The 12,032-nt window shown below is 51.3% G+C and overlaps 1 protein-coding gene across 3 annotated transcripts in view; it reads left to right on the top strand.

The window, feature by feature from the left end:
- VAV2 (vav guanine nucleotide exchange factor 2) overlaps positions 1–12,032 on the top strand; it is a 157,886-nt gene that overhangs the window by 123,048 nt on the left and 22,806 nt on the right. Inside the window, exons 10-21 of one of the 3 annotated variants that reach the window (XM_014942949.1) lie at positions 1,495–1,594; positions 2,871–2,966; positions 3,445–3,513; positions 6,279–6,365; positions 8,160–8,245; positions 8,505–8,637; positions 9,327–9,341; positions 9,783–9,892; positions 10,454–10,555; positions 10,660–10,748; positions 11,372–11,388; positions 11,709–11,730. In XM_014942949.1, coding sequence (XP_014798435.1) covers positions 1,495–1,594; positions 2,871–2,966; positions 3,445–3,513; positions 6,279–6,365; positions 8,160–8,245; positions 8,505–8,637; positions 9,327–9,341; positions 9,783–9,892; positions 10,454–10,555; positions 10,660–10,748; positions 11,372–11,388; positions 11,709–11,730 — 926 coding nt within the window. Of the gene's footprint in view, positions 1–1,494; positions 1,595–2,870; positions 2,967–3,444; positions 3,514–6,278; positions 6,366–8,159; positions 8,246–8,504; positions 8,638–9,326; positions 9,342–9,782; positions 9,893–10,453; positions 10,556–10,659; positions 10,766–11,371; positions 11,389–11,708; positions 11,731–12,032 lie in introns of all 3 variants that reach the window. The other 2 variants (XM_014942951.1, XM_014942950.1) reach the window with 2 other exon arrangements.

Raw genomic sequence — 12,032 nt, 5'->3', positions numbered from 1 at the left:
ACGGGGGCTCCCATAAATCTCTCTATTCAATCCCCCGCCGGGGTTGGAGAGTCCCCCGTTTACGGAGCGACACGGGGTCGGGTGCACCCAGATCCTCTCCAGAGGGAGACGAGGCCCCGGAATAATGGATGAGTCTCAGCGTGTGATGGAATATGCGTCTTATCAGCAGCAATGCAGTTAACGGGGAGGGAGACGGGGTGGAGGGAAAACCCAAACCTGTCACGCAGGATTAATGAGTGAAATGGAGGAAAAAGGGGGAATCCACGGCAAAACTGCTCTGTTTGTGTCAGGTGTTGAAATTTATAGCCCAGGGTATCTATGCAGAGCTTCGCTGTGTTTCTGAAAGCTGTGACAACCTTCTTTCCCCAAATTACCCCTTCTCTTGATCTCCAGGTCCCCGTGGCCCATCCTGCAAGGAGCAGTGAGCTTTCCAAAATGTGTCCTTAGGGTTTAAGGGGATTTGAAGCCTCTCGTTCTCTGATGACGTGCAAATAATTATCACCCATATCCGTTCTGGGAACTTCTCGAGCATCAAAATGTTTCTTGCCTTCTCTACTTGGTGAAATATCCAGAAACCCTCAGAGAGAGGGGCACACATCGGATACAGTGCCAGCAATTGGTTTTTGGGTTGGGAGAAGCTGTGACTTGGGAAACGAAGGGGTGTTGGGAGATGAATACATGGGCTTGAATGAGCTACTTTGGGAAACGCTCTCAGGAAATGGATTTTTATTGTCATTTGGTCTTGAAACACATCCCTGCTCTGCCCTGCTCAAGCCCTGGGGCTGACGTGGCCCAGCTGGAAAACCAATGTGTGGCCATTGGGGCAGCATGGCCTCTATGGAGACATCAAGAGGGTTGTGGTGATGGTGTAGCCATGAGAAAAAGCCGACTCACAGCCCAGGTTGTGTTGCAGAGGTTCAACACTTGCCCCCTCCCCCTGTTTTAGTCAATCCACGGACCCTCGCTGGGGTCGGAGCTGCTCCCGGGAGAGGGGAGCGTGGGCAGGGATGGGGGCCCAGCTCTTTGCTGTTCCTTTTCACATTTGGACTGTTGTACCTGGGATGTCGGTACCTCTCATAGAACCACTTGGTGACCTGCTCTGAGAAAAGTCTTTCAGTGTGGAGCTGGGTTTTCCCTTTTGTTGTGATAGTGCTCCAAAAGCACAGCTCTTGGGGAGTGGTGGTTAAATACATCACTCTGGGGAGCAGAGGGATGAGCCATCAAACCTCTGAAATCTGGCTTCTCTGGCCACTCGGCCCCTTCTGCTCATCGTGACCCCAATCACCCCCACAGGCTCCAGCTCTGGAAACTTCAAAAGATTTAAATGTTAAAAAGCCACGCCGTAAAAGAGTGTTAATACTTTGCTAAGCAGTTATATGGGGGAATAGCTGTTTGCCTTGTCCTCTCCCCGTATGTAAGTATATATATCTTTTATAACAGGTTATAACTGCCAGCAAGTGTTTCCGATTAAATTTGTGATTTCCCCCTCTGCAGGCTGCTGATTTACGGCAAGTACTGCAGCCACATGGAGTACGCCCAGAACACGCTCAACCACCTCCTGGCCAACAGGGAGGACGTCAGGCAGAAGGTGGAGGTGAGCAGGCAGGGGACATCAGGGCCGAGAGCTGCCCACCCGCCTTGTCCCGGGTTTGGGAAGGACCTGTTGGAGCTGAGAGTGGCGTGTTGGGAATGTTGGAGTTACCAGGAGAGGGGAGGGATGTGGGGGGGAGTCTGTGCTGCCTGAGTTTATCCAAGTTAAACCAAGCTGAGTGAGTTTATTGGAGTGGGACTCTGCTTGGAGTCGTGCAGGGAGACCCAAAGGCTCCGAGCATTCCTGAGCCAGGAGCTGGTGGCTTTCCAAGGTCACATGCAGCATCAGGGACAGCCGGAGTGGAGCGCGGGTCCCCAGGCGAGCACCCGGATTACTCCCGTGTCCTCCTTCCCCAGCGTCAAGGCTTAGTGTAAATAGGGGCTGAGCCAGACATTAAGTGAATCAAAGGAGCCCCAGAAGGGATGCATTGTTTGAGCTGCTGTTTTTTACCCAGCTTTAATTCCTGCTTTGGTCTTGATGCTAATCTGAATTTGCTGGGCTGTCTGTACTCGTTACCTCGTTTGCTGCAAACGCTCTTTGATTTCCCGTGCAAAGTAGCAACCCAAATCAGGGATAAAACTGCATTTAATCATTTTTTTTTAAAGCGTGCCCTCTGGATCTTTTATCAAGCCTGTGGCTGTAGCATCCAGTTCTCCCGTGATCTTCCTTTCTCTCCCTCCCTCCTGGCAGCTCCGCTCATCTTCCTCAGGGGGTGTTGGGGGGGATGCAGGGGGTCTCAGTCACATATCTAAATGGGTCTGGGCGAAGGGAACAGTCGCAAAACTTCCTGCCATCACGTTAGCTCATCTTAATGACTTAATGCTTATCAGCAAAGCCACAGCAACTCTCTGCCTGCCCGCTTCCAGCCCCGCGCAAATGAAACGCATTAGTCCAAACCATGGAGGAGGTGAGTTAAGCTAATGCGTTTCATTGGCATTTCCCGAGGTCTGAGAGCATCCCTGTGCTCCCCTAATGAGCAGCATCTCATTAAGCTGGAGGAGCTCAGTTGCATGAGAATGAATGTGTTTTAGGGTCCAGCCCCGGTGTTTTTTCCCTCGGTAACCTCTGCGGAGGGGCCCTGGCACCGGCTGGGTGTGCGCAGGGACCACGAGCCATTTCTCATCCCAGCTGAGCTTACGGAGAGCAAAACTTTACAGTCACAGGACATTTGAGGCTTTTTCTGGGGGAAAAACCATTGTTTTCCCCCAGCTCAGGACATTTGAGGCTTTTTCTGGGGGAAAACAATGGTTCCCCACTCACGTATCGATCTCTTTAACAGGAGTGCACACTAAAGGTTCAGGACGGGAAATTTAAATTGCAAGATCTGCTGGTGGTTCCAATGCAAAGAGTTTTGAAATATCATCTCCTGTTAAAAGTAAGTGTTTCGGTGTTGGCACCGCTCTCCAGCTGCCATCCTCGCCGTCGCATCTTTCGCCTTTTATTGTGGAAAGCAAATTATTGCCAAATGCAGACTGAGGGTTGGTTTTTTTTTTTCCCCCCCTTCAAATGAAATAATTACTAGAGCTACTTAACACGACACAATATTTGTGCCGTCTCTTAAAAGTACAGTGACCTAGGGTAATTCTGCCCTTGTTAGCCACGAGAGGCGGTTAATGAATATAAAATAAGCTTGCATATAATCTGATTATGTGTGAAATTCCTCCCGTCGACTCCGTGTAACAGATCTCTGGAGCACCAGCCGCTTGGCGCGTTCCCCTTCCTACGGCTGCGGCCGCAGCCACCCATCCCGACATCCCTGTCACCACCCTGGCAGCCGTCACCCGTGGGTCACAGCCTGCCCGGTGCTGGCAGCACACCCAAACTCTTTTATTTTTATTATTCTTTATTGCCAGGAGCTGCTCAGCCATTCATCGGACCGACCGGAGAAGCAGCAGCTGAAGGAGGCTCTGGAGGCGATGCAGGTACGGGAGGGTGAAGCAGCACTGGGGCCACGCAGGGCTCGGGGTGTGATGGAGTGTGGGACCCCTCTGCTTCTGTGCAACACAACCTTGGGTGGAAAAACCATCCCACAGCCCGAGGGAAGCAGCATCTCCTCCTTTTGGACTTGCCTGTGTGTATCGATTGCCATTCGATGCCATTGCTTGGCGGCAGATCTGCAGGGCATGGCTGTTAACTGCCGCCTTCCGCCCAGCTGGGGAAGCTGGTGTTTGTTGACAAGTTACGACTTTTCACTAATTACTATTGTGTGTAAAGAGGCCGTGCCAGATCCGGCTCTTATTTTTTTGCTGGGAGGGATCTGGAGGGAGTCCAGCCGTGTCAGCAAGTCAGGGAGTACGGCAGGAGGGGAGCGCAGCCCTGTTCTCCAGGCGCTGGTTGGGAATCCTTTCATTGTAGGATCATCGAATGGGTTGGGTTGGAAGGGACCTTAAAGATCATCCAGTTCCAACCCCCCTGCCCTGGGCAGGGACACCTCCCACCAGACCAGGTTGCTCCAAGCCCCATCCAGCCTGGCCTCCGAGTTTTTTTATTAAGGGGGAAATGCTCCTTCCACAAATGAAGACTTCTGGTGTCGAAGTTTTCCTTTGTTTAAAGGTTTTTGAGCTTTCAGCTGAACCCCTCAAGCTCTCAGGCAACGAAATATGAAATCATCCGAATGTTTTCTGACTCAGATATATGTTCCGCCCCCACACGCTCCCACCATGGGACCATCATCAGCAGAATCTGAGTTGAGGATGGTTTTTAACTCCAGGTTTTCTCTCCGGAGAGCTCTGCAGGATGCACCCCTGGGCTCTCCCATGTTCTCAGGTCGCTTTGTTTTCAGCCTCTGAGCGTCAGCTTTTGTAACGACGCTGATTTCCCAGCACTTACATAAGTTGGGTGACCTTTTCAGCCCTTGTCCCTGCAAGCCCGGGAATCCAGAGCCGATATGTGGGTTGTTTTAAAGTTAAGGTTGTTTGAAGGACGTTGCGTTCGCAGCCCGTTGCGGCACAACACGTCGCTGTGTCCTCACGCCAGCCCTAAACCTGGGGGTAGTTGTTAAACCCTGCTTATGGCCTCATAATATGGTACCACCGATACCACTGCTAAGAAATAAATGTATATACGCCCTGGCTGCACTGCAGACTCAGCATTTTTTTCGGAGGCAGCTGCCAGTAGCCATCAGCCGGGTTTCTCTGTTTCATCTCTCTCGTAGGGGAGTGCAGGTGGAGTTCAGAGGGCGCCGGGCTCGGCAGGGATGTAGGAAGCCGTGCAGTTTGGTTTTAATTGATCTGTAAACCAAGGCTTAGCTTACAAGTAATGTTTTTCGTGGCGGATCCAGCCTTTCTGTCTGCCGTGCTGGCAGGCGGCAGACATTGCTGCTGTCTGGGGTGGGAGCCATGCAGGAAGGGGGGAATAGAAATACTTTTTCCCAAGGGATTCACCTCCCTTTTCTTTTGCTTAAGTCGTCGTTTGCGCAAGGCAGGGGCAGGATTTGCACCAAAAAACTGCACCTTGGGGGTATTTTTTGCATGTACCAACCCTCCACCTGAGTACAGAGAACTGGGTGATGGTGGGGACAAGGCAGGTTCCCAGTGAAGTCCCACAGCCCAGTTTTACACGTTGCTGCTGTTTCAAGCCAGGGTTGACCCTGGGAATGTGTTTCCCCTTTGCGTTGGAGGCAGGAGATGGGCCTCCTCAGCGGGGGGGAGCTGAGCTCGACACTCGATCACGGTGTGGAGGATGCTCCTTCATAAGGCTTTTGGTTCTGTCATTCTTCATAACCATCCCTGCCACCGGCCCGGTGGGGTAGTTTGTGATGTTATAAGTATTGTCACATAGATTTGTGATTATCATCTGTGATTAACCCTTCTTATGTTGGGGATCTGTAGAAGGTCTGACCCGGAGGGGATGTCTTAAAAAATCCCATATTGAGATTTAATCCAAGTTGACAAGAGCTATTGTTGAGGACAAGGAGGCAGGGAACAGATAAGAAGGAGACAGGCAGAGAAAATACGCTCCGAAGGGTGTAAGGAGTTGTTTTAGTGGAAGGGACAGAGTTATTTCTCTTTTGATGGGTCAAAATTTGGGTAAGTAAGAAATTTTTCAGGGAAGACCAAGCTCTGTCAAGTGCCTCATTTTTTTATGACACAGCCTTTGTGTGGTGGGAGATGTTGGAGGTCCAGAAGTGTTGGAGATGGGGATGCTCTTGCGGGTATCCCCAGGAAGGATGGAGTGTGGGCATCCCAGTGCTGTCCCAGCTCGGGTGGCATGCTGAGCAGCCAGGGAGGTCAGCTGGAAGCAACTGGGGCAGAGCCAGGTCAAATACTGTTCACAGCTAACGTGCAGCCAGGTGTCCAAAGCGGTTATTTTACAGACGTGGGTGTTTTAACAGCAGAGACTGGCTCACAGCTTTTGTATCCGGGGGGATGAGGGGAATTACAGCGATGAAAGCTGGGAGGGAAGGATGCTGCCAGGACAGGGGGTGCCTGGCTGCTCCCCCCGGGCTCTGCCCAGGTAAAAAAAGCCCTGGGTTGGGTTTGCTGCCCTGCACTGGATTCGTGCATTGCCCTCTTCTGGGAAATGGGAAAAATTGCAATTATAAAAAAAGCACCTGTGTTTGCTGGTCTGATGCTGGAGGACAGAGGGGAGTGTGGCTTCAGGGAGCCAGGCTCCTGTGTTTTCTGCTTTGGTAAAGTATACTAGTTTCATCTGGAAAATAAAAATGAATATTCACTTTTCTTTGAAGGACTTGGCCATGTACATAAACGAAGTGAAGAGGGACAAAGAGACTTTAAAGAAAATAAGTGAATTTCAGAGCTCTATAGAAAACCTGGTAAGTTGGAAAATCCTCTTGCTCTTGACTTTAGTTTGATTATTATTGACATATTTGCTTTTTCTGGGCAATTACGACTGAATCTGATGTGCTACCCAAGAGAGACCCCCGTGTGTTGGGACATTCCCTCATCACTGACAGTGTTTTTGCTGATGGTTCCAGAAGCAGTTGCTGCATTACAGAACTGATTTATCTGTGATGGGGGGTGACTTCTCTTGTGGTGGTACACTGAAAATGTTTCTTCAACTTTTTCTTCTGTTAGTAGTGTAGGGGGGGACACCCAAGAATTCCCTACATCAGCTATGTCTGCTATTTAAAGTGGGGTTTCTTTTGCTGTTAAGATGGCAGAGGTTAACTGAGAGTGCAACCAGGGCCCCTTTGGAGAAGGGCATGTGTAACATGCACCTAATCCCAAAATCTCAACCAGACATTTAAGGGGGATCTCATCCTCCAAACACCAGACGTATCAGTACTGTGCATCAGCTGACCCCGTGCAAACCATCGCTCACTTTAGCCCCGAACCAGCCCATTAATTTAATATTCAGTGGCAGAGCTTCAAGCTAACGAGCTTTTTTCCCACATTTGCTGGGGGGTGGGATGGAGGGGCTGCTCAGCTGTGGGCTCAGCTGCTCTGCTGTCACGCTTTACGCCGGGGTAATGCAATTTGGGGGCTGACACCTGAGATGCTGCAAAAAGGGCTGATGGAGGGAGATGCTGGGGGCTGCCCACCCCGAGGGCTTCCTGGAGGGGGCTTGGGTTTGGGGGGGGCTTTAAGCCCTGACTTCATTTGAAAACAATGAACTTTTAATTGATGGTAATTGAACAGGCGGTGACAAAATCCTTCATTTTCAAGAGAAACCTGCAAAAAATTCTCCGGTGGGATACGGGCCGTTGCGGCTCATGGGTTTGGGTGGAAGCAGTCATGATAATCCTGATGTGAGCCAACAGTCAGACATCGTGCTCTGTAAAAATGGGAATGTACGTGGGGGCACGAAACAGCCCCTTCTCCTTCTGGCAGCCAGAGAGCAGGTTTGACACGCTGGGGATGAGGTGTCAGCAAAGCAGTCACTGCTGTCTGCAGGTCCATCCCACCACGTTCTGCTCAGCATCTCCTTTCCTTGCACCACGCAGGACGTTGTGGAGCAGTTGGTGTTATGTACACACAGCCCCCGTGACATGGAAGTGGGATAATCATGGACTATACACACAGCTGTGTCAAATATTTATTTTCCTGGCCAGGGGTGATGCATCACAATATTTTTTCCCCTATAAGAACTGTGCAAGGGGACTGATTCCCCTGGCTCAGTGGCCATGCTGCACTGAGCAATGTTTGCAAGGGGTTTTGAGCCAAAAGACAAACTGCCCAAAGCCATGGCTTGGGTTCCAGCCTCCCCAAAATCTCCAGTCTTGGTCCAGGATGGCAACCAAAACTACAAGAGTGTTAGTTCTGGGAAATTCCTGGAAAATAACTTATTTTGTGGGGGTTTTGCTTTCTGGATCCCAAGCTTCACAAAAATGCTGTGACTGCTGAGCCTTGCCCTGGGATGCTGGTGCTGGAGCTCTGGGGATCTCCTGTGGTCCCATTCCTGATGTCAGGGCCATGCTTGTGCACTAGCTCAATGCTTGGAGCATCGAGGTGAGGACGATGCTGTTCTCAGGAGCTCCAGCAGCTTGAAGCAGGGTTGGGGGGTGCCCTCAGCACACTGTGCCATCTGGGCAGGTTTGGGTTTCCAGCTTCCCAAAGCATCTCCCCAGCCTTGGCCGTGGATCTCAGCCCTGCTTTGCTTTCTGCAGCAAGTGAAGCTGGAGGAGTTCGGGAGGCCGAAGATCGACGGTGAGCTGAAGGTCCGCTCCATCGTCAACCACACCAAGCAGGACAGGTGAGCGAGCAACAGGGCTCTGGAGTTTTCCCAAATTAAACATGCCTTCGCCTGGCAATTCCCTTTATGCTCATTTATTCAATTATTGCCTAGAGTTGCCCTGACAGAAACCACCATCAGTGTGAAATTACAGCTGATTTCGAGCACTGAGCTGCCCTGGCTGGGAAGCTCTGCAGAGCTTCCCAAATATTTCTCCTCCATTGGAGACTTTAATGAGATGTTTGACGGGGTTGCTTGTTTATTTGCTTGCTTCGGGCAGGTATTTATTTTTGTTTGATAAAGTGGTGATCGTCTGCAAAAGGAAAGGATACAATTACGAGCTGAAAGAAATTATTGAGCTGCTCTTCCACAAGATGACTGATGACCCTATGAACAACAAGGACATTAAGAAGGTAGGAGGACCAGGGATTGGCTCTGCTGGAGAGCATTTTGGCACTGTTTGGGCCAGTCCTTTGGTAGTACATTCTTATTAGCCCTTTTAAAATAGAAACAGAGCTTGCAAAAAGCTGGAAAACAAATGCTCAGCTTTCAGGGCGTTGGGAAATGTTTATTAATGTGGGGCTGGGCTTGATCCTTGACCCCCCTCCCTGTCCTTGCCAAAACAGCCCTGGAGAGGCTGGGGTGGTGGGAGTTAGGAGAGAGGAAGCTGCTCCCTGTTTTCTGGCCCACGGGCAAGGGGTGAGGGTCAGAGGGGGTGGAGAGGAGGGCAGGGAGGGAGGGACAGTCCCTGTGGATGCTCTCGCTCCGGCGAGGCTCAGGGTGGAGGAGCCAGGGAAAGGCAGCCTTTGCCCACCAACCTGCCAAAACGGGCACTTGGAGCACACTTACCACCAAAATAACATCATTTTTCCAGTGGTTTGAGGCTCAGTCTGCAGCCACGAAGGAAAACCTCCCAGCTATCACTTTAGCAGGGTCCCATTAGCTTAATCCACTTACCTGCCATGGGAGGAGGTATTGTACGGGTGGGATAAGTGACATTTGGGGAAGAATTGCCAATTTTGCCACTTGGATGCTGAAGAAATACTGCTAACTTTGTGTGTTAATGAAATATATTTCCACTTTGCTCTCCTATGCTTTCTAGTCCCATGGAAAAATGGTAAGCAAAGCACACAGTTTTCTCTCGTGTTTTCCTGTGCAGTGTTGTAATGAGACAGGCAGAGCATATGTGCAGTGGGCAGGTCAGATGTTCCTCCTGGGCTGTCAGTTGCTGTCAGGGAGAGATATAATGGCTGGGGAGGATCCACTGGAGCAGAAAAATCTGGGTTCTCTCATCTGCCACCATAAAATCCTGTTGGGCCCTGGTGACACGATGCCAAGCTGATTCAGGCATCATTAGTCAGAGAGACACGGAGCTCTTCTTCCTCCTTCCCTGCTGCTACCTATGCAAAGGTTCAGCCGTCCTTCAGAAGGGCCAGGGGCAGGCACTGAGAGCAATTATTAAGAGACCTGAGTCAAAAAGTGTGGTGTGTGTAAAAAAGTGTGGCTCCTGAGGCATCGGGAGCCCAGCGGTCTGATTGACTCTCGTCTTCTCTTGCAGTGGTCATATGGCTTCTACCTAATTCACCTTCAGGGGAAGCAGGGCTTCCAGTTCTTCTGCAAGACGGAGGAAATGAAGAGGAAGTGGATGGAGCAGTTTGAAATGGCAATGTGAGCATGAGTGGCTGCTCCAGCCCTGGCCTGTGGTTGCCAGGCATGGTGGAATGGTGTTTTGGACCAGCAGGTTACTGGAGACCAGCTCTGAGAGCAGAGCCAGTGATGGGGAAGCTCCCGGGGGTTTGCTGGATGGGTCCCTGTGTGAAGGGAGCTTGGACCCACCCTGAGTGTCTGCAGCAGAGCGTGGGTGGTGCATCTCTGAAGTGACACCTCGCTATGGTGTCAGGGCATGTGTGGAGCACCAGGCTGGAGGAAGACATTGTGGGAGGAGGGCTCTGCTGTGGGGAGCTGGTCCTGAGCAGCTCAAGGGTTGGCCCCACTCAGGTCTGGGCTGTTGATTGACTCGGGCAAGGGCCAGGTCCATGAGCGTTGTCCCAGGGGAAGGGTGATGGGCAAAATCCTCTCTCTGCACGGTCAAGCCCCACGTCCGCTTTCACACTTGATTTCATATCTGTCCGTGAGGTTTCCAAACTTCAGCTGAAATGCAAACAGCAGCTGCTGTGACCGGTCACGGGAGCAGGGACAGGTTGATAACCCCCCGGTCCTTGCCCTTAGGTCCAACATAAAGCCAGAGAAAGCCAATGCAAATCACCATAACTTCCAGATGTACACATTTGAGAAGACGACCAACTGCAAAGCCTGCAGGATGTTCCTAAGGTGAGCAGCAGCCACCCGGCTTTTCTGCGTCTGTCTTAAAACACGGAAAGAAAACCTCAAAGCCGGGGCTAAATTAGGACTTTGTGACTTCTTTTTTTGCACAGAGGAACCTTCTACCAGGGCTATCTTTGCCCCAAATGTGGAGCGGGTGCTCACAAGGAGTGCTTGGAGATCATTCCTCCCTGCAAGATCGGTGAGTTATTTCCCATCGTGAGCAGCTCGTGCCAAGGAGGTGAATGTGTGTGACTGATGTGAAAGATTTGCTCTGTAAAGCACTGCTGTTTGTTAATGCATAACAAAAATCCAAGTCCACTCCCACCCACCTCCCAAGGCTGTAATTCACATTGGCTGGTGCTTTAAAAAACAAACCAACCAACCAAAACCCCCCCAAAACGACGAGCTGAATCCCGTGTGTGTCAGAGGATCGCGGCAGCTCGGTGTGGGATGCTCCCAGCCCTCGTGCTGGGAGGGCGTTGAAGAGAGATGATGAGTTCTTCATCAGAAGATGCTGGTTAATGAAAGCGGGAGGGTCGATGCCAGGAATCACGTTTCTGGTGAGGAGAGACCTCATCTCCAGATCCCAAACACCCCGTAGTGCAGTAAAAATTTGTGTCCTTGTCCGGCTCCAGTCACTCCCTGTTTTTTCCCACCCGGTGCAATGACTCGGGTGACCCCAGCCTCTGCTTTCTGCTTCCTCCATCAATTTCAAGCACAGATGCTGATTTATTGATATTTACAGCACCAAGAGAAACAGAAAATGAGGTTTGGGTGTGGTGCCTGTTGTATTAACCACCTATTTCACCATTTCTCTTGCAGGTTCTTCAGCAGACCAGGTACGTTGTTTGATGGCCCTTTTTCCATATTCCACTCAGGGAGAGCTTGTATCCATCCCTGCCTGGTTGGGGTGTGGGTAGCTCATGGGAAGAGCCAGGACCAGCATCAGGGGGTCCCACCAACTTGGAGGGGCAGGACTGTGACCGATGGCCTCTTCTCCAGCCTAAAAGTGGCCCAATTTGTGCAGCACCACAGCCCTCGGGAGGTGCCAGCACCCAGATGGGGGGAGCCATGGGCTGGGAGGTTCTGGGAGAGGGTTCCTCATCGTGGTGGTAAGACCACTGTGTCCTCACAGAGACTTTTTCCTCTCTTTTTGCAGGATTCCCTGGGTGCTGGACCCGGTAAGGACATCACAGTATTGCAGGGGGGCAAAGTAGAGGCAGCATCTTGATTGTGGCTGCAGGTGTCCCTAACATAGAGCCATGTTGGAGGGGGAAGCTCCTTCCAAAACCAAACAGGAGCATTAGTAGGTGCAGAAGGGTCCTCTGCCACCCTCATGGCAAGTGATGGGGCATTGAGGTCTCTCCTGTCCCTGTCCCCAGAGCAGCAGGTCTGGTCTGTGGGAAGCCCTAGCTCTTCCCTGGGCTCAGCCACCAGCACCTCCTCATTTTTTGGGGTGCATTCGTGGCCCTGGCTGCTCTGC

The sequence above is a fragment of the Calidris pugnax genome, unplaced genomic scaffold (assembly GCF_001431845.1).
Source record: "Calidris pugnax isolate Ruff unplaced genomic scaffold, ASM143184v1 scaffold102, whole genome shotgun sequence".
In the NCBI taxonomy this organism is placed as follows: domain Eukaryota; kingdom Metazoa; phylum Chordata; class Aves; order Charadriiformes; family Scolopacidae; genus Calidris; species Calidris pugnax.
The sequence above is the reverse complement of the archived record's forward strand: the minus strand, read 5'-3'. Positions and strand labels throughout refer to the sequence as shown.